At 40.6% G+C, this 22,139-nt stretch overlaps 1 protein-coding gene across 3 annotated transcripts in view; it reads left to right on the top strand.

The window, feature by feature from the left end:
* agla (amylo-alpha-1, 6-glucosidase, 4-alpha-glucanotransferase a) overlaps window positions 1–22,139 on the top strand; it is a 99,767-nt gene that overhangs the window by 27,688 nt on the left and 49,940 nt on the right. For all 3 annotated transcript variants that reach the window (XM_063064578.1, XM_063064576.1, XM_063064577.1), the window contains exons 11-20: window positions 322–461; window positions 2,945–3,132; window positions 6,462–6,585; window positions 12,711–12,874; window positions 13,776–13,877; window positions 15,921–16,076; window positions 16,205–16,355; window positions 19,604–19,728; window positions 20,720–20,829; window positions 20,949–21,083. In XM_063064578.1, the coding sequence (XP_062920648.1) occupies window positions 322–461; window positions 2,945–3,132; window positions 6,462–6,585; window positions 12,711–12,874; window positions 13,776–13,877; window positions 15,921–16,076; window positions 16,205–16,355; window positions 19,604–19,728; window positions 20,720–20,829; window positions 20,949–21,083 (1,395 nt within the window). The remainder of the gene's footprint in view (window positions 1–321; window positions 462–2,944; window positions 3,133–6,461; window positions 6,586–12,710; window positions 12,875–13,775; window positions 13,878–15,920; window positions 16,077–16,204; window positions 16,356–19,603; window positions 19,729–20,719; window positions 20,830–20,948; window positions 21,084–22,139) is intronic.

The raw sequence follows: 22,139 nt of genomic DNA, 5'->3' as shown, positions 1-22,139 counted from the left end.
GTCTGACATTTAAGATTATTAGGAAAGAAGTCAATTTTATCTGACTGATGATTCATAAAGCCCACTCCACTTGGCATGGTCCCAGACTCAGACTGAAATGTGGAGCTGTTCTTTGTGGATTCACCCCCCCCCCCGCCCTTAGAAACTATGTACTTATGACTTACCTTCAGGTATTATGTGATAATGAATATTTATCATGGGGAAAAATAGCATTAGATTTTAATGCTGTGCTGTTTTCAGCCATATAAGAACTTAGATATTGAACTTTCTGAAATGTTTCTAGTAAAAACGGTTGAATTTGTATGCTTACTTTACATATAGGTACTTTACATATGATTTTGAAGACATGTCTATAGAAGAGGAAGAGCTGATGATGCATCAGCCAGAAAAGGCGGTGTATTTCATGGCCCACAATGGCTGGGTGATGGGTGATGACCCTTTAAGAAACTTTGCAGAGCCAGGTGAATTAATTATATTTGCATCAAGATGGAAAATTGTAATGAAAGATGAAGCAATTGGGGTAAAGTGGTATAAACCAGTAGACCATCTGGTCACAGAGTAAACATGCTCCAGGTGTGATGTTTAGTCTGTTTTGGTTTGAATCTGTGTGTCACCATCAATTGTTTAGTAAATTGCTCCAAATTCTGGCTTTAATTTCTGTGCAGTGGAGAACCGTTGGTTAATATTTCTCTCAGCTCAAGGTCTCGGTGTTGTCCCTGACTCCTTTTATAAATGACAAGCTGCTATACCTAATGTTGTTTGGATTATTATGCTTTTGTTTTTACTTCTATACATTAGGCTTTTATAATGCTCATTGTAAACGAAATAGAAATCTAAATTAAATTCATAAATACTCCACGAATTAGGGTATTAAAATTATATCATGTAACTGAAGTTACCGAAAAGAATATACGCACTGTAAACATACACATTATATTTAATATAGTTCATAATGTTGCCAGTATTCCTGCACTGCACATCAATGGCTTGTTAGGTGCAGAGAGAATCTGTGCAACTATTGCAAACAAGAGAAAATCTGCAGCTGCTGGAAATCCAAGCAACACACACAAAATACTGGAGGAACTCAGCAGGCCAGGCAGCATTTATGGAAAAGAGTACAGTCAACGTTTCGGGCCGAAACCCTTCAGTAGGACTGAAACGGCCCAGAACATTGACTGTACTCTTTTCCATAGATGCTGCCTGGGCTGTTGAGTTCCACCAGCATTTTCTGTGTGTTTCTTGTATAACTATTGGTTATCCTTATTGATTCATTTATAAATAAACATGCCAATCGGGCTGTTTAGATACAAGATTAATTGTCTGTACCCACACTCACAAGGTTTCCCTAAATAGTCAATCATGAGTTAACATTTGCCAAGGATGCTTCTACATCTCGACTTAATCTTCACATCTCTGACATAAGATCATCCACTTCCGTGGTGATTGGTTTCCAGAGTTTTCACTTCTTCAAAATCTGAAATACTTCATTATTAGTCTCTTTCTCATCAGTTCTACACCCTTGTTTTTCAACTTTGAAGGTTCCTTCTTACCAGGCTCGTCTATGCCACTCACCCTCTTCAATCTGGCTTAAGTTTGCAGGCAAAATTAGCTCATTGCTCTGCTCCCAAATGAGGACTCGAATCTGAGGTTGATTCAAACCATTTCAGCCACGTCACATATTTACTGGGCTCAAGTTACTTCCATTTGCAGACATCTCGAGCCAATGACTAAGCTCAAGCAGACATGCTTTCTTCATAAAATCTACCTTTTCTGGCCAACAATATGTAGATAACGCACCTATGCAAAATACGTAAATTTACTTGATTTTGAAGTTGAAGTGTCTTAGAATACACAATATTCCTTGTGTATGTGTAACATTTTCCAAAATATATTTCTATTTCATAGAGGCATTTAATTCATTATTTTAGTGCCTTATGAAATTACTGGTAATATTTATTGGAATCTCCAGCTGCACTAGAATGACACCTCTGAATAATTGATTATGGTATTTAAGATTTGATGTACCATTTGATGTAGTGCATCAGTAGCTGTTTTATGAGCCATTCTTCACTGATCCCAGACAGTAAACGTAGAGCTTTAGATTGTTCCTTTGCAGTTCCCTGACCATTGTTACATGTTGGAGTTTCCACATTTGTCAAATTTAAAGGGAGTTTAAAAACCTGAATGTGCTGTTCACCGTCTCCATACCCAGCCTCTGCCTTGGCATCATCAAAATTGTTGAAAGCAACGCTTGATGATGTTAAGGCCATGACAATCCTGCTGTCTGAAAAGTCCTTGACTATACTCTTCAACTTTTTTGTGACCAGTTATCACCTCACAAGTATGATGCAGTGTCCATTTAGTTGAGCTTTGCTATCTAATTCTTTTGGAAAATATTCACTGAGGAAGAAAACCAGTTAAATAAGTAAATTAGAATGCATTTACTTTGTCGAGCAGGCCAATTTACATGAGATCAAAGATCTCTGAAGACCTAATAATGTGATGAGATCCTCTAAAGGTTGAATGCATTGAACCATGAAGCCTCCTATCTCAGAATTGTAAATGTTTTTACATTAGCTTGGCACAGCACATAGTGTAGTGGGCAGCACAACGCTATATGGTACCAGTGACCCAGATTCAGTTTCCACTGCTGCCCGTAATGAGATTGTATGTTCTTCCCATGACCACGGGGGTTTCCACTGGGCGCTCCAGTTTTCCCCAGTTCAAAGATGTACCTGTGGGTAGGTTAATTGGGCATTATAAATTGTCCCATGATTTGGCTAGGATTTTTTTAAAAAAAAGGGCCTATTTATTTATTCTCAGTAAATAAATAAATACTTTGGCTTCTAATGTAAATACCATAAACGTTTTATTTGTTTACAAGGTGTTTGCAAATAATTCAAAATAGTAGCTATTATAAACATCTTGTATTGTACTGTCATAGGTTCTAATGTCTACCTAAGAAGAGAATTAATTTGTTGGGGTGACAGTGTTAAATTACGATATGGAAAGAAGCCAGAAGATTGCCCTTACCTTTGGGCTCACATGCAGAAGTACACAGAAATAACGGCCAAAATCTTCCATGGCGTGCGGTTAGACAACTGCCATTCAACACCAATACATGTTGCTGAGGTACAAATAAAGCATTCTCTTGTCTGTGACTATGGTTTATAACATGCTCTGAAATGTATTGCAAGGTCACATTTAACAATGTTTCCAGTTTTAATTTGGGACATTTTTTCCAATTGTCTGTAAAATGCTGGGCCTATCTTCACTCAAATCTTTTGTAAATTGATGCATCATCCATAATTTCCATAATTCATACCCACCCACTCAGACAGGAACCACCTCCACATCCCTACAATCTCGATTCTCCTACGGCCAGGACAAATTACAGTGGCCATTTAACTGGCAACTCTCTCATCTTTGAGATGTTGGAGCAAACACCGGTACCAAAGGCTGGTCTTTGGAGCTTGGAAACAGCATCCTGGTAAGGCTGGAACACTATTGTCTTCATGGTGCCATCTTGTCTAATCCATTTGCCTTCTGTGATTTCCATGAAGCATGCTTCTGGAGGTTCTTTTTGTCTTTGACTGCGCACATATCACTTGTGGTGAGGGCCTTGAGGAAAGACCCAACATTAATTTACATGTAACTAAAGAAATCTGGATTCTAGACCCCATTTGAGAGATTTATCCTCTATTAGCAACTGGTACTAAAATAAGTCATGTCTCAATTTTGTAAGGCTAAACTTTTACAAATGGGCAAAATGTCTCCAGGAGTCAAGATTTGGATTATTGTGGCTGAAGTTTTTATATAGTTTTGTAGCCAAAAGTTCGATAGGTCTGCTTTAAGGATGCTTCTTCCAAGTAACTACATTAAGCCAATTATACAGTACATGAGTCGAGTCAAGTCACTTTTATTGTCATTTCGACCATAACTGCTGGTACAGTACACAGTAAAAACGAGACAGCGTTTTTCAGGACCATGGTGCTACATGAACAATACAAAAACTACACTGAACTACATTAGAACAACACAAAAATACACTAGACTACAGACCTACCCAGGACTGCATAAGGTGCACAAGACAATATGCACAGTAGAGGGCAGTAGGTTGGTGTCAGTCCAGGCTCTGGGTATTGAGGAGTCTGATGACTTGGGGGAAGAAACTGTTACATAGTCTGGTCATGAGAGCCCGAATACTTCGGTGCCTTTTGCCAGATGGCAGGAGGGAGAAGAGTTTGTATGAGGGATGCGTGGAGGTCCTTCATAATGTTGTTTGCTTTACGGATGCAGCGTGTGGTATAAATGTCTGTAATGGCGGGAAGAGAGACCCCGATTATCTTCTCAGTTGACCTCACTATCCGCTGCAGGGTCTTGCGATCCGAGATGGTGCAATTTCCAAACTAGGCAGTGATGCAGCTGCTCAGGATGCTCTCAATGCAACCTCTGTAGAATATGGTGAGGATGGGGGTGGGAGATAGACTTTTCTCTGGCTTCGCAGAAAGTAAAGGCGCTGCTGGGCTTTCTTTGCTATGGAGCTGGTGTTGAGGGACCAGGTGAGATTCTCCGCCAGGTGAATTTGGTGTTCTTAATGATGTCTACGGAGGAGTTGTCGATGTTCAGCAGAGAGTGATCATAACGTGTCCTCCTGAAGTCAACAACCATCTCTTTTGTTCTCATTCAGAGACAGGTTTTTCGCTCTGCACCAGTCCATTAGCCGCCGCACCTCCTCTCTGTATGCTGACTCATTGTTCTTGCTGATGAGACCCACCATGGTTGTGTCATCGGCAAACTTGTTGATGTGGTTCGAGCTGTGTGTTGCAGCACAGTCGTGGGTCAGCAGAGTGAACAACAGTGGACTGAGCACACAGCCCTGGGGTGGCGGGGGGGGGGGGCCATCTTCAGTGTGATGGTGTTGGAGATGCTGCTTCTAATCCAGACTGACTGGGGTCTCCCAGTCAAGAAGTCTAGGATCCAGTTGCAGAGGGAGGTGTTCAGGCCCAGTCGGCCCAGCTTTCCAATCAGTTTCTGAGGAATGATTGTGTTGAATGCTGAACTAAAGTCTATGAACAGCATTCGAACGTATGTGTCTCTTTTGTCCAGGTGGGTTAGGGCCAGGTGGAGGGTGATGGCAATTGCGTCATCTTGTGAACGGTTGGGACGATACACGAACTGCAGGGGGTCCAGTGAGGGGAGCAGCAGGGTCTTGATGTGCCTCATGACGAGCCTCTCGAAACACTTCATGATGATGGAGTGATTTCCATTTCAGGAATTGTAATGAATCCTTGGCTAACTGACTAGTGCTACTCAATTAATCCAATGTTTATATCTGTGTCTCATTCAAAAGAAATTAATATTCTATTTATGAATTATTTTGCAGGTAAAATGACAGTCTTTAACATTGTTCTACCAGAGCTACAGTTGTGCTCCAATTTGCATTGCCATATTACGTTGTACAAACATTTAGTTGATAAGTACAGGGAATAGAAAATTGCTATAAATATTAATTGAAGTTTATGTTTAGTTTTATGTATGTAGCAAATTGGGACTTTTTTTGAATATCTCTTTTAAAGGGACAGTAGGTTCAAATCACGGTTTAATTCCATTTTAAAGTGCTGTTTTTGTGAAGGAAAGGAGGGTAAAATGGAAACAAAAATATGTGTATTAATTACTATCCATGTAAATGAAGTTCTGAAGCTTATTAACCAATTCTTTTCAACTTGACAGTTAATATAATGAAGTCAGCCTGGTTTGAGCCTTCATTTTAATCAAATTTATTGCTTTTTAGAGAATTGAATTTGTTGCATTTTTTTTAAATGTTAAGAGTACTTTAAATAACGAATTAAAAGGCTAAACTGAAATTCTTTACTGCAATGAATTATGTGACATTACTTTTTTAAAGCTACCAGTCTACAGTTATGCAGGCTTTTACATTTTCTTATATCCTGGCCAATGACACCATGCTTTAATTTTAGAATATATTTAAAAATATGTTTTTGCAAATAAGTTACTATCTGCCAGAAATATTGACTTAATTACTTGGACAAACACATACTCTACAGAAACAGAGATATAATCCTTGCCAATTATCTGGGATTTATTGTTTCTTTGTACGTAAATGTGAGTTAAGGAAGTATTGAATACCTTTTAAAGAATACATACTGGAATTCTTTTTCCATCAATTTTCTGACATGCAAATTCTACTTTCATATGGTGGGAATTATTTAATCATGTTTATTAATTGAATCTGCTAAACCTAATACATTGATTTTTATTTTGTATTTTTCTTCCAACAACTCACTAACTTGGCAAAAAAAATCACTTATTTTCTATTTTGCTAAGTATTTTGTTTCCTTGCATTACTTCATTTTGATCTCGCTTTTTGCCCAGTAGATATTTTTTGTCTACTTTCCTATTTTATCTCTCTTTCTTGGTTCTTGTTTATTTTATTGCAGTACATGCTGGACACTGCTAGAAGACTGAGACCTAATTTGTATGTCGTGGCAGAATTGTTCACTGGAAGTGAAGAGATGGATAATGTCTTTGTGACCAGATTGGGCATAAGCTCTTTAATACGAGGTAAGCATGTTGGCTTTATCAGCACATTATTCTACTATAGCTAGTGTAGTATGTCTGAATTGTGTTGTGCATTTGGTATGAAAAATATTATTGCTAACAGAATCATAGGGTGGCATGGTTCAAAGTTTAAAATTATTATCAAAGTACAGATATGTCACCATGTACAACCCTGCAAATCATTTTCTTGCAGGCATGCTCGATAAAGCTATTGAATAATAACCATAACAGAATCATTGAAAGGTCACACCAAATTGGGTGTTCAGTCACTGCAAACTGTACAACAAACTATACAAATACAAAAATTAAATAATAAATAAGCAATAAATATCGAGAACATGCGATGAAGAGTCCTTGAAAGTAAGTCCATAGGTTGTGGTGGGGCGAGTGAAGTTGTCCTCTTTGGTTCAGGGGCCTGACAGTTGAGGGGTTAAAACTGTTCCTGAACCTGGGGGTGAGTCCTGTGGCTTTTGTACCTTCGTCCTGATGGCAGCAGTGAGAAGAGGGCATGTCCTGGGTAGTGGGGCGGGGGGGGGGGTGGCGTCCCTGATGATAGAAGCTGCTTTCCTGTGACAGCGTTTTATGTAGATGTGCTCAATGGTGGGGAAGGCTTTACCTGTGATGGACTGGGCCATATCCGCTACTTTTTGTAGGATTTTCTGTTCACGATAGTGTAGAAGTTAGCATAACACTCTTACAGCAACAGTGGCCTGGGTTCAATTCTCACCACTGCCTGTAAGGAGTCTGAATGTTCTCCCGGTGACCGTGTGGATTTTCTACGGGTGCTCTGGTTTCTTCTCACATTCCAAAGATGTAAGGGTTAGTAGGTTAATTGCCCACAAGGGTGTAATTGGGTGGCACAGGTTTATCTGACCTTCCTGCGCTGTATCTCTAAATTAAAAATTAACCAAGGTGGGTAAGAATAATAGTACTACTATACACAACCACCTGTTAACTATTTCTGAATATTTTGTTTAATGTTTGGATTAAGCTGCATATCAACATATTGGTTTTTGTATGCGATCAGTTATGACGTGCTGCACGCAAAATGCTGGAGGAGCTCAACAAGTCGGACAGCATCTAGTATTTTGTGTGTGTTAGTCAAGATTCCCAGCATATGCAGAGTCTCATGTGTTCATGACATTTTGCACATAGGGTCGAGAACAAGTGGGTGATCCTAATCAGAGTGTAGGAGTATAGTCAAACCAAAGTGGGGTAAGGGGTGATATATAGAATAGATAACAAAATGGTTTGGGTGGAAGTGTAGGAAGAAAGGAGGAACAGGACCATAAGACATCAGAGCAGAATTAGGCCATCTGGCCCATCAAGTCTGCTCCGCCATTCAATCATGGCTGATCCTTTTTATTTCTCCTCCTCAACCCCAGTTCCCGGCCTTCTCCCCTTAACCTTTGATGAATATGATTACATAATTGTATTTGAGGAAGATGATAGATGGACAAAAGCAGTTTGGATTGCACCTTGATTTGGACATATGAGAGCACTGTGAAAATAGCATAAGCAGCACATTGCCTGATATCCTACCCATTAAGCTGCGTCAACGGGCAAATTCTGCTTCACCTAAGGCAGAGTCTGCAGTTGCCACATTGCCCTCAATAGTCACCTCAAAACCCACAGAACTGGAGAGATTCTGCAGATACTGGAAATCTTGGGGCAACACCTACAAAATGCTGGAGGAACTCAGCCAGTCAGGCAGCACCTATGGAGGAGAATAAACGGTTCATGTTTCATCAGGATGACCTTTCATTCTGATGGAGGTCTAGAGGGCCCAGAATGAATTCCGCTCAATGGCAACCACCTATCAGGGCATTCATGGATGACCTCACAGTCACCACAGAATCAGTCCCAGGCTGCCAGAGGATTCTGCAAGGGCTCGAAAAGCTGGTGGAGTGGGCCCGGATACGTTTCAAACCCACCAAATCAAGATCAATGGTGCTGAGGAAAGGGAAGGTGGAGAACAAATTCTGGTTCAGCATCGCAGGCACAGCCATCCCAACCATCACAGAAAAGCCAGTCAAGAGCTTAGGCAAAGTTTTTGACAGCTCTTTAAGGGACACAACATCCATTCAGGCAACCTGCACCAAGTTGGATGGCTGGCTGAAATCTGTGGACAAGTCTGGCCTACCTGGGAAGTTTAAAGCCTGGCTGTATCAGCATCGCATTCTTCCCAGAATCCTGTGGCCCCTCCTCATCTATGCGGTTCCGATCTCAACAGTCAAAACCTTAGAGAGGAGGGTTAGCAACCACCTCAGGAGATGGCTGGGGCTGCCAAAGAGCCTGAGCAGCATCGCACTCTATGGACACCTCAACAAACTGCAACTGCCCTTCAAATCCTTGGAGGAAGAATTCAAGGTAACAAGAGCCAGAGAAGTGCTGCAGTATAGGGACTCAAGTTGCCCAAAGGTGGCTAGAGCAGGGATCCAAGTAAGTACTGGCAGGAAGTGGAGGACAGAGGAAGCTGTTCAGGAGGCAGAGGCGAGGTTGCGTCACAGGAGGCTGGTGGGAGTGGTCACACAAGGCCGAGCTGGGCTAGGATCCTTTCCAACTCCCCAAATGGACACCAGAGGGAAGGAAAGGCATCATCTAGTTCAGGAGGAGGTGAGAGCAGTAGTGGAGGAGATGAGAGCCTGCAAGGTGGTGGGAATGAAGCAACAGGGAGCTTGGACAAGATGGGAGAATGCGGTTGGGAGGAAAGTGACCTGGGCTGATCTTTGGAAAGCCGAACCACACCGCATCCAATTTCTCATCCAGGCAGTGTACGATGTGCTTCCAAGCCCATCAAACCTGCACACATGGGGTAAGGCAGTCATCTGCATGCCCACTGTGCTCCAAGCGAGGAACCCTGGAGCACATCCTCAGCGGCTGTGCAAGGGCACTTGGTGAGGGATGGTACAGGTGGAGGCATGATCAGGTCCTGAAGACCATCGCTGAAGCCGTCAGCACAGGAGTTGAGTGGGTGAAGTGGTCCCAAGCCTCCAAGCAGACCATTACCTTTGTCAGAGCTGGGGAGCAGCCAATACCTGCCAAAAGAACATCTGCAGGCATTCTGACCTCTGCAAGGGACTGGCAGCTGTTGGTGGACCTCGAAGGGCAGCTGAAGTTCCCCAACCATATCGCAGCCACCACCCTGCGACCAGACATGGTCTTAGTGTCTGAATCGACTAAGCAAGTGGTGCTACTGGAGCTGGCAGTCCCATGGGAAGATAGCTTGGAGGAGGCCTTTGAAAGGAAGCTCTCCAAGTAGACAGGACTGGTCAGCAACTGTCAGCAGGCTGGATGGAGAGCGAGGTGTCTCCCAGTGGAGGTTGGTTGTAGGGGATTCGTAGCCCATTCTTTAGTTAGAGCCTTCAGCATTTTGGGCATCGAGGGAGAGAAGAAGAGGAGAGCCATCCACAGTACCACCGATGTGGCAGAGAGGGCCTCAAGATGGCTGTGGCTCAAAAGAGGGGAGCCATGGAGTCATAAGTAGCTAGCCATCTGGACACAAGCTGGGGTCTGATTTGCCCCGACTGGGTCACCTGGAGGAGGTTGTATGATGTTGAAAGACCCGAAACACCCGATGATTCCAGGAACATCACTGAAGATGTGTCCAGAAGCATCAATAGATGTATGTACACAACGGCATTTTGTATGTGTTGAACTAACGTGTATTCTGAGGTGACTAAGCTGGAGGACCAACCATTGAAATATTTAAGTGCTGGGGGGGAAATGAATTCTGAAAAGTGCTCATGAGCATGCAAAGGGATCTACCCAAACAGGGCGCTGAGTGAGTTATGGAAAATTTTACAAATTAATTTCACTATCTTGCGATTAAAATAATGAGAAGTTAGCTAGTGCTGAGACAATCTGCCATTTTAAAAAAAAAACAAATATTGCTCAAGGAAGCCATTATTGCACTGAAGTGGGTTAGTTGGATTTTTGATCTCAGTTTAGTTGGATGCTAATGCAACCTTTGTGTCATATAAATCTAAAAAAAAATGTTCTTTGGTGCATCTTTTTGAATTGCTTCTGAGTATCCTGTGTCTCAATGCATTGCCACCACTAACTAAACTTCTCCTTTGGCTCAGTTATGGAAAATATGCAAGTGCTTTTTCACTGTGATTGTGGAGGAACTTACCAGCAGGAGTAAGTCCCTGACACCTTACTGGCTGGCAGATTGAATTCAGAATCCAACTTTACAGCATTCTGCAAAAACTGACTAGCTATAGTTCCAGTTGATACCTCCTCCAGAGTTTGTGGGTTAAAAAAAATAGGATGCCAGCACACAATATGCATACTAGTTCAACATAAATTGTGAGCATGCATCTGAATTACGCAGTTCTAATCTGTCAGTTGTTTCAGCTGACGGTTTTCAGTTGCTGTAACGCATTAACTTAGAGTTAGCAATACAATGTTCTGGGTTGTATATTAAGATGGCTCTGTGGGAGATGCAGTTTGAAGGAAAAAATGTTATGAAATCTCATCTGATTTATTCACCCTGAAAAAAAAATTATATTCATTTACACCCCACTGCCTTTATTTTAGTATCAACAGCTATAAACAGAATGGAGGTTTCAATATTGAGGATGTGATTTAATAATTATTTAAATACCATAAGACCGGATAGTGGTTAATGTTGTACCTTTGTTTAAGAAAGGCTACAAGGAGAAGCCAGGGAACCACCGGTCAATGAGCCTAATATCAGTGGTGGTAAAGTTACTGGAGGGCATGCTGAGGAACAGGATCTACCCCCATTTGGAAAAGCAGGAACTGATAAGGAATGAAGGGTCTCGGCCGGAAATGTTGACTGTTTATTCCTATCCATTGAAGCTGCCTGACCTGCTGAGCTCCTCCAGCTCACTGTGTGCATTGTGATAGATTTCCAGCATCTGTCTATTGTTACGGGATAGTTAGTGATGTTTTGTGCTAGGAAATTGTGCCTCAGTGCCAAGGAGGCTTGAGGAGGGCAGGGCAATGGAAGTTGCCTACATCGACTTTAGCAAAGTCTTTGACAAGGTCCCACATGGTAGGCTAGCCTGGAAAGTTAAGTGAGATCAAATGGGATCTAGGGTGAACTAGTCTATTGGAAACAAAATTGGCTTTGTGGAAGGAGGGAGACAGTGGTAATAGAGGTCTGTTACACAGATTAGTAGTGTGCCTCAGACTGGTGCTGGGTCTACGATTGTTTCTCATCTATACTAATGATGTGAATGATAATGTTGTTAACATGGTCAGAGAGTCTGTGGATAACACTAAAATTGGCGGTGCAGTGGACGATGAAATGCTAGGTCCTAAAGAGTAATGTAAAATAGAGAGACCCAGGGTACAGATGCACTGTTCCCTGCAAGTTGCAACATAGAAAGATTGGTGAATTGGCATTTGGAACCCTGAGAACAAAGTTGAAATCCCAATGTTTATACAAGTTGTGAGTGATATTACTCTTGGAGTATCTTACTCAGTTCTGGTTGCCCAGCTATAGAAAGGATGTTACTAAGCTGCAAAGGGTATAGAAAAGATTCATGAAGGTGTTACTGGGATTGGAGGGCCTTAGTCTTAAGGAGAAGCTGGATTGGCTGAGACCTTTTTTCCCCCTGAAATGTAGGAAGCTGAGAGGTGACCTTATAGAAGTATATAAAATCACGAGAAGCGTAAATAACATGGATGGTCACAGTCTTTTTCCCGCAGTAGGAAAGACAAAACTTACGGAGTAGAGGTTTCAGCTGAAAGGGGACAAACATAAAGGGAAACTGAGGGACACATTTTTCATACAGATGGTGGTTAGTGTACGACAGAGGAAGCTGTAAAGGTGGATACCATTAAAGTAACATCCGGACAGGTGCACGGACAGAAAGGGTTTTGAAGGATATGGGCCAAATGCAGAGAAATGGAACTAACTAGCTCAGATAGACATCTTGGTCAGCATGGAGGAACTGGGGTGAAGGTTCTGCTTTTGTGCTGTATACACTATATGCCTCTAGTCTTTGCAAAAGTTGCTCACTTCTCTCTCCCAACCTGCTCACTCAAATCAACTAAATGAATTTTTAAAAATATAATGCAAAGAACAACTCAGCAACCTAGATCTAAAGTATGCTATATAATATGTCTCACTTTCTCATGTTTTTGTCTAATAGAGGCAATGAGTGCAGGTGACAGCCATGAAGAAGGGAGGCTGGTTTACCGTTATGGTGGTGTGCCTGTTGGATCATTCGCACAGCTACTTGTAAGGCCTCTGGTACCAAAAATTGCACATGCTTTGTTTATGGATGTTACTCATGACAACGAGTCATTGATTCAGGTACAGCATATCATTATTATTTTTGTTATCATTACTCAACAAAATGGCAGGTGGAGATATATCTCTACTAAAAGAGGTGTAAGAAGCTCCTTCCCTCTGCTAGCCTGCAGGTGACCCTTGGGCAAGGTGTAACATCTGCTTACTCCCCCCCCCCCGCCCCCCCCACTCGGATCAGGGCCACGTGAAGCCAGGGGGCAGTTGGTGGATGTCTCAGGTCCTGGTTATGCAACCACTGAAGCCAGGCAGACAATCTCTGAAGAGTGTTGATTATGGCTGGGGTCACCCATCTTGTAAAGACTCTGCCCAGGAGAAGGCAATGACAAACCACTTCTGTAGAAAAATGTACCAAGAACAATCATGGTTAGGGACAGGAAGATCATAATTGCCCAGTAATATGCCACAGCACATAATGATGATAAATTATCAAAGAGGTTGTTTGGGTGACACAGAAATTCCTTTGTATTACAAAAATTCCAGCTTCATTTTCTAAATCATACTGCATGTCTGTATGCTCTTAGGAAAATTATCGGATCAGGAAAACCTGCCTTAAATTACTTGCTGATTAAAGAGATATTTGATATTTAAAAGTGTCTGGCAAAGTGATTATCAAATTTTTCAGAAAGTGCAAATCCTTCTCAAAGATGGTATGTTTCTCATCTAAATTTGAATAGGAATGCAAGTTGATGGGAAATTACTGAGCAATATGAGTTGAAACTGAGATCAAACGCTATTCTAACGTGGAGTGCACTATAATATGTTGCTTTTTATGTTGGAACATATTTTCATTTTCTTTGAACCAACAAATTAACAATTGGCATACAAGTTACTGAATAATATCCTTTTGATTCAGACTGGTCTACTAATCTTCATAATGCATAAATTTATTTTCTTTTGTTTACAGTGCCGTTCTGCATTTGATGCTCTTCCCAGTGCAACCATTATTTCAATGGCTTGCTGTGCCTCAGGAAGTACAATGGGCTTTGATCACTTAGTTCCACATCAGGTTAGTTTGAGGTGCATAATTTTATGTAAAGTAGAAAATATTTGCATTTTTAAGTTTTGTTCCGTATTCTGATATTAAAATCCTGATTAATCAGAATCTCTCAATATAAGAAAACTGTTCTGGTGGATCTAAAGCAAAATCAAATGGTGAGATCATTCGGCAGATCAGGCTGCATCTGGCTGAAGAGAAGTAATGTTAACGTTTCAGGTGGAAATTTGACCTAAAACATTAACTCTGAAGATAGTGAAGCAATTGTGTGAAATGGTTGCTTTCCATTAAGCTGGAATACTTTATTCATTTTCTATTCCAAACTCAAATTTTAATTTCATTCTTTTTAGTTTAGTTTAAAATGTGCTTTTTCAGATATGAAGTACAAAGTGGTGGTAACTACAGATATTATTCTAATCATGTCTGGCCTATGCTTGTTGGAGTTTACAAGTATGATAGATTTCGTTATTGTTGGATCCGACTGTTTAATCAATATTTTCTTTGCAGTTTAACAATTAATTGTCTGCTTGTATTTTATATGCTTATATGCAAGTAACTGTCTAGTATGCTTCATAGTTGTCACAGTGTAAATATGTAGTTGTTCAGTGTATCCCCTAGTTGTTATTTTGGTATAATTCTGGTAAGCTCTGGAGGATTCTTATAGTGCTGCATTATTTGAATAGGGGGTACCTCATTGGTTGACTCTTATCTACTAATTTAAATGGAATTTTCCTTATCTGTGTAGTATAAAAAGAGCTGCACCATCTTAGTTCTTTTTGCTTTTGTCTCCCTTTTGCTTACCAAGCTTCTATCACGGTGTGTTTCAACTTTCTATCAATACTTAAAAATATACTGTGAAGCAATAAATGTTGTGCCTCTTTCCTGACTTTTGGAAGAACCTTGTATTAAAACATCAGAAGGCAACATTGCATACACGCCTTAAAGGTTCTCACTGCTGTCTGTAAGGAGTTTGTACATTCTGCCCGTGACCACGTGGGTTTCCTCTGGATTCTCCAATTTTCTCCCACATTCCAAAGGGTTAGTATGTTGTGGGCATGCAATGTTAGCATGAGAGGAATAGCGAAACTTGTGAGATGCACATAGCACATCCTCAAACTGTGTTGGTCGTTGGCACAAATGGCGCATTTCACTACAGTTTTAATGTACAGGTGACAAATAAAGCTATTTTATCTATATAGGATGTATGTCAGCTGTTTTCTATATGTGGAAAGTTTAAAGACTAGAGGATAAAGTCACAGAATTCAAGGTTAGCTGATTAGCGCTAAAGTAACCTGAAATAGCTTCTCATACAACTTTGCAACTTTTCATAGATATGTCTTTGAGTTCTCAACTCATAGCCATGTCTCTGAATTCTCAGTTCACATCGAGGACTGAGATTGACAGATTTATGTATATTATGTATGTTAGGGAAATGAGATGGGAAATACTGGATCAGATTTGATAATGACCTATGTCGGTATATCTCAGGGAGCTGGATAGTTTGCTCTTACTTCTATTTCTTATTTGCAATATAAAAAATAGATCATCAGCTTTGCAAGTTGGGTTGATGTGTTCTCTGATCTTAGCAATCCATAGATCAAAGGACAACTCAACCCAACTATCATCCACCCGAGCTATGCATTTTCCCAGTTATTAGCTTTGTAAGTTTGATTTGGCCAGATTCTTTAGCATGAATGTTTGCAATCATGTAGGAAAAAGATGTATGGAAGGTGTTTCATTTGAAAATTTGTTTATTTATACCTCCAGTAATAATGGTGAGTTAAATATTATAAGAAAAACATTTCTATTCATTTATTTTTAATTCTGAGCATGCATGCCATGTCTCTATTGTTTGGTTTACTAGAATTTCTGATATTCTTACCTTGGCTTTTTGGCATATTAAATACTACCTGTTTATCTGTTCCCTGTCTACCTGCGACATTATCATAATTGAAGTTGTAACAGTAACTAGGAGCAATTAAAATACAATATACAGTACATATTTTGATTTCCTGCACATTGAAGTTTCTGTTTTCTGCCTTTACATGTTAATAGATATCTGTGGTTGGGGAAGAGAGGCTCTATCCCAAGTATAATCCTGATGCTATTCCAGAATCTGCAGGGGAGATCAGTGAAAACTCTGGAATCATTGCAGGAAAACAAGCAATTAACTTTCTTCATCGTCAACTAGGAGCTCAGTTATTCAATCAGGTGACGCAAAATGCAACAATTTTTTATTTAAATGCAGAAATATTGATCTAACTTGCGTGACTTGAATGAACTGAAATTGCATCAGGATTACGAGATCTTTCTTCAACTGTGTTGATATGTATTTTAAGGTGTATGTGGATCAAGTTGATGAGGACATTGTGGCAGTAACACGACATTGCCCAAATACCCACCACTCGGTAGTGGCCGTGTCACGTACTGCATTTAGAGACCCAACAAAATATCACTACAAATCTGACCTACCTTCAATGTGCATCCCAGGTACTGCTTCTACTTTTCTTTTTAAACATGTGTTTTTATCATCAAAAATGAGAACACTCTATATTCTTCCCAATGCAGTACTTGCATCATTAAGTTAGATGAGCAACAAAAGTAACCCCTTCAACTAGTTTGCACCTCTTAAGTATCAGCTTGGTTGCTTCCAATACCAAGTCCACATTGAGTCCACATTGACAATGCAATGTTTTGTACTTTTACCTTCACTGCATTTTTATCTAGGACTGAAGTAATCTTTAACCAATGACAAACTAACTTTGTGTATCCTATGAGGATATCCAGATTGGTGAGAGTAAGGATGAGACTGAGGTTTCATTAATGTTGAAAGGGTTGTATATTTATGTTTTAAATCCATAATCTTTCTTTTAATATTCCTTCAACTTCCCTTGGAGAATAGCTGATAGATGCAGGGGCATTGCCCCAAGAGTTCGAAACTTCGTGTATGAAGCTGTCTAAGTCCTGCTGTACCACCTTGTATGCCTTTCAGAGGCTAGGTTGGGGAAAGATGATGAGAGCAAGTGGCCATAGGACCAACCAGTTTTGGATAGTGTGGTTAGGATTGTAGGGGTGGAGGAGTGGTAGGAGCACTGATGGAAACCTGCCTGATTAGATAGTGGAGAATGATGGGGTGATCGGGGAGGGTTGGTGGATTCCTGAGATTCCATGGTCTGGTGAGGGAAAACCAGAAGACCACAAATTAGGTTGTTGGTTTTCTGCACAAAGGTTATCCAAACCTCTGCTGTAATAAAACCAAAGCTTAATATATTTATCCTAATGATATCCTCAGTGCCTCACGGCCAATGAAGTCTCTGTGAAGTGTCAGTATTACAGTTGAACAAAGAGAACTATGGAGCTATGAGGGAGCAGCTGGCCAAAGCTCAATGGAACAATACCCTAGCAGGGATGACAGTGGAACAGCAATGGCAAGTGTTTCTGGGAATAATGCAGAAGGTGCAGGATCAGTTCATTCCAAAGAGGAAGAAAGATCCTAAGGGGAGTAAGGGGAGGCTGTGGCTGACCAGGGAAGTAATGGACAGTATAAAAATAAGAGAAGAAGTATAACATAGCGAAGAGGAGTGGGAAGCCGGAGGATTGGGAAACTTTTAAAGAGCAACAGAAGGTAACTAAAAAGGCAATACACAGAGAAAAAATGAGGTACGAAGGTAAACTAGCCAAGAATATGAAGGAGGATAGTAAAAGCTTCTTTAGGTATGTGAAAAGGAAAAAAATAGTTAAGACCAAAATTGGGCCCTTGAAGACAGAAACGGGTGAATTTATTATGGGGAACAAGGAAATGGCAGACGAGTTGAACAGGTACTTTGGATCTGTCTTCACTAGGGAAGACACAAACAATCTCCCAGATATAATAGTGGCCAAAGAACCTAGGGCTAGGGTAATGGATGAACTGAAGGAAATTTATATTAGGCAGGAAATGGTGTTGGATAGACTGTTGGGTCTGAAGGCTGATAAGTCCCCGGGACCTGATGGTCTGCATTCCAGGGTACTTAAGGAGGTGGCTTTAGAAATCGTGGATGCATTGGTAATCATTTTCCAATGTTCTATAGATTCAGGATCAGTTCCTATGGATTGGAGGGTGGCTAATGTTGTCCCTGTCTTCAAGAAGGGAGGAAGAGAGAAAACAGAATTATAGACTGGTTAGCCTGAAGTCGGTGGTGGGAAAGATGCTGGAGTCAATTATAAAAGATGAAATTACAGCACATCTGGATAGCAGTAACAGGATTGGTCCGAGTCAGCATGGATTTACAAAGGAGAAATTGTGCTTGACTAATCTTCTGGAGTTTTTTGAGGATGTAACTATGAAAATGGACAAGGGAGAGCCAGTGGATGTAGTGTACCTGGACTTTCAGAAAGCCTTTGATAAAGTCCCACATAGGAGATTAGTGGGAAAAATTAAGGCACATGGTATTGGGGGCAGAGTACTGACATGGATTGAAAATTGGCTGGCTGACAGAAAACAAAGAGTAGCGATTAACGGGTCCCTTTCGGAATGGCAGGCGGTGACCAGTGGGGTACCGCAGGGTTCAGTGCTGGGACCGCAGCTGTTTACAATATATATTAATGATTTAGATGAGGGATTTAAAAGTAACATTAGCAAATTTGCCGATGACACAAAGCTGGGTGGCAGTGTGAAATGTGAGGAGGATGTTATGAGAATACAGGGTGACTTGGACAGGCTGGGTGAGTGGGCAGATGCATGGCAGATGCAGTTTAATGTGGATAAATGTGAGGTGATCCACTTTGGTGGTAAGAACAGGAAGGCAGATTATTATCTAAATGGAGTCAAGTTAGGAAAATGGGAAGTACAACGAGATCTAGGTGTTCTTGTACATCAGTCACTGAAAGCAAGCATGCAAGTATAGCAGGCAGTGAAGAAAGCTAATGGCATGCTGGCCTTCATAACAAGGGGAATTGAGTATAAGTGCAAAGAGGTCCTTCTGCAGCTGTATAGGGCCCTAGTGAGACCACACCTGGAGTACAGTGTGCAGTTTTGGTCTCCAAATTTGAGGAAGGACGTTCTTGAGGGAGTGCAGCGTAGGTTCACAAGGTTAATTCCCGGGATGGCGGGACTGTCATATGTTGAAATATTGGAGTGGCTGGGCTTGTATACTCTGGAATTTAAAGGCTGAGAGGGGATCTTAAATTGAAACATATAAGATTATTAAGGGATTGGACATGCTGGAGGCAGGAAGCATGTTCCCGCTGATGGGTGAGTCCAGAACCAGAGGCCACAGTTTAAGAATAAGTGGTAGGCCATTTAGAAAGGAGTTGAGGAAAAACTTTTTCACCCAGAGAGTGGTGGATATATGGAATGCTCTGCCCCAGAAGGCTGTGGAGGCCAAGTGTCTGGATGCTTTCAAGAAAGAGATGGATAGAGCTCTTAAAGATAGCGGAATCAAAGGTTATGGGGATAAGGCAGGAACTGGATACTGACTATGGATGATCAGCCATGATCACAGTGAATGGTGGTGCTGGCTCGAAGGGCCGAATGGCCTGCTTCTGCACCTATTGTCTATTGAATATAATTCACTAATGTAGTAAACAAACACAGAATTCAATTTTCATGCAGTAATGACTCGCAAACAGCAATGAGATAAGTTACATGTAAAATTGTACTTTTGGTCATAATATATAGCTTTCTCCTTGTTCACCTTGTTTCTCATTGCGTTTTGACTGAATGTACTGAGAATTCAAACCATTCATCTTTATTGTAGGTAAAATAGAAGAGATTGTGTTGGAAGCCATGACTGTACAAAGGAAAACTGCTCCTTACAAAAAAGATAAGCATTTTATTAATGGGTTGCCACAATATATGGTGGATATCAAGGAACATTTGCAGGTAAAGATGCACATTTTCTTACAGTAGCATAGTGATTAAGCAATTGGAACAGAGTTTACAAGGTCTGGATTACTGATCTGGCAGTGTGATTTCAAAGTTCCAATGTACCATTTTAGGAATTTAAATTCCAGTAACTAAATAAATCTGCAATTTAGAAGTGTCACTTATGGTGACCATGAAATTATTAGATTGTTGTAAAAAACCCATTTTATTCACTAACTACTTCTGGGAAGGATCTTACATGGTCTGTCTATATGTCATTATGGACACATCCAGCTACACATTTATTTACCTTATTCAGAGATGCAGTGTAGAACTTTGTAGCTCTTTGAGCCACACCACCCAACAACAGGACAATTTATAATGACCAATTAACCTATTAACCGGTATGTCTTTGGACTGTGAGAGGAAACTGGAGTACCCGGAGAAAATCCGAAACTGGAATTGAACTCCGAACACCTAAGCAGTAAGCTGTAATGGCACCACACTAGCCGTAACACTACAGTGACGCCCAAGCCAGGGGCTAACTCTCAATCACTTATTCATGAACAAAGCCATTGAAACTTATTTACTCTGTTAATTGAAACCATAATTTTCTTTTTTTGTTAGTATTTTAATGATTTTAACATATTTACCATTTTAATTGTTTTCATTGACTTGAAAAGTTTTTAAATGATTTTTGGTTGTCCAGGCCTTTTAAGAGGGTGTTAAGTGTTTTTTGCAACTAGCCTTTGAACCAACGTCATCGTAATGGTCTTGTGTTGGAGCCTTGGGGTGATGTCTAAAGCTTGAATTCTGATCAGAGCCCAATGCACCAAGGGGAATGGCCCTCAGGTCAGAGGGTTTGCTTGTTCAGCCTTTTCGATCGAGATAAAGTTCAGCAGAGTGGAGTGCTGGGCAGCAGACAGGTGCAGTCAAGACAGTATTACAGCAAAATAAACACCACAATATCTATTTTTTTTCAAGAGCCAATTCTGTATTTATTTTCTAGTTAAATGAAAGCAGGATTATTAAAGCAAAGGTAACTTCCAAGGATCGCAGTGACTACGTCTATGAACTTGCATTTGAAAATTTTCCTCCTGGCAGCATCATTGTCTTCCGGTAAGTGAATTTCTTCCATACAGTGACTAAAAATGAATTTGTTTAGTAATCTTAAAAAATTATATTGTGACATTTGATTTTGTGAAACATTTTATACGTAATAATCACCATGTTTGCAGGGTGAGTCTCGATCCAAAGGCTCAGCATGCAGTTGGAGTACTTCGCTATCATCTTAGCCAGTTTAATCCATTTTACAAAGCTGGCAGCATTGTCGATAAGAGTGCTCCGCCAGCACTGGCTCAGTCGTTTATATCGTGAGTGCCTTATTTATTTTGGATTTTAAAATATACTTGTAGACGAGTAAGCTTTCAACAAAAAAATTTAAATTCAATCATTTATTTACCAGAAATAGTCAAGCTTGTAATTTTTTTCTCAACATATTTTCTATTAATACAATTTTCTATAAGTGTCTCTCTGAAACATCGTTACCATTCACTTTATTTTTCAATGGTATGTATATCTATTGCTTTTCTTGAATTAGGAAACTGGCTGATTTAGGCCATAAGACAAAGGAACTGAATTAGGCCGTTCAGCCCATCAAGTCTGCTCCATCATTTCATCATGGCTGATCTGTTATGTCTCTCAACTCCATTCTCCCGCCTTCTCCACCTAACTAATTTGTGACGCGACTAATCAAGAACTTATCAACTTTCGCTTTGGAGGCCAAGTCATTGGGCATATTTAGAGTCGTCTGTGGTGATGAATTCCACAGATTCACCATACCCTGGATAAAGGAATCCCTCCTCATCTCTGTTCTAAATGGAGATCCTTCTATTCTGAGACTGTCTTCCAGTCCTAAACTCACCCACTATAGGAAACATCCTTTCCACATCCACGTACTATTTAGGCCTTTCAATATTTGATAGGTTTCAATGAGATCCTCCGCATTCTTCTAAACTCCAGTGAGGACAGGCCCAGGGCCATAAAACACTCCCCATGTGTTAACCCTTTCATTCCTGGAATAATTTATTTATTGATTGACTAATTGTTCGAAATGCAGTGCAGAGTAGAACCTTCCAACCCTTTGAGCCACGCCATCCAGCAATCCCTTAATTTAATCCTAACCTAATCACGGGACAATTTACAATGACCAATTAACCCACCAACTACTACATATTTGGACTGTGAGAAGAAATCCACCCAGTCACGAGGAGAATGTACAAACTCCTTACAGGCAGCGGCAGGAGTTAAATCCAAATTGCCTGTACTGTAAAGCATTGTACTAACACCTCTGATTTCTTAATTTTCTCCACATTTAGAAAATAGTCCACACTGTTATTCCTTCTACCCAAGTGCAGGACTGTAGACTT

The sequence above is a fragment of the Mobula hypostoma genome, chromosome 12, assembly GCF_963921235.1.
Source record: "Mobula hypostoma chromosome 12, sMobHyp1.1, whole genome shotgun sequence".
Taxonomy (NCBI): domain Eukaryota; kingdom Metazoa; phylum Chordata; class Chondrichthyes; order Myliobatiformes; family Myliobatidae; genus Mobula; species Mobula hypostoma.
This window is presented reverse-complemented; position numbering and strand designations above follow the sequence as displayed.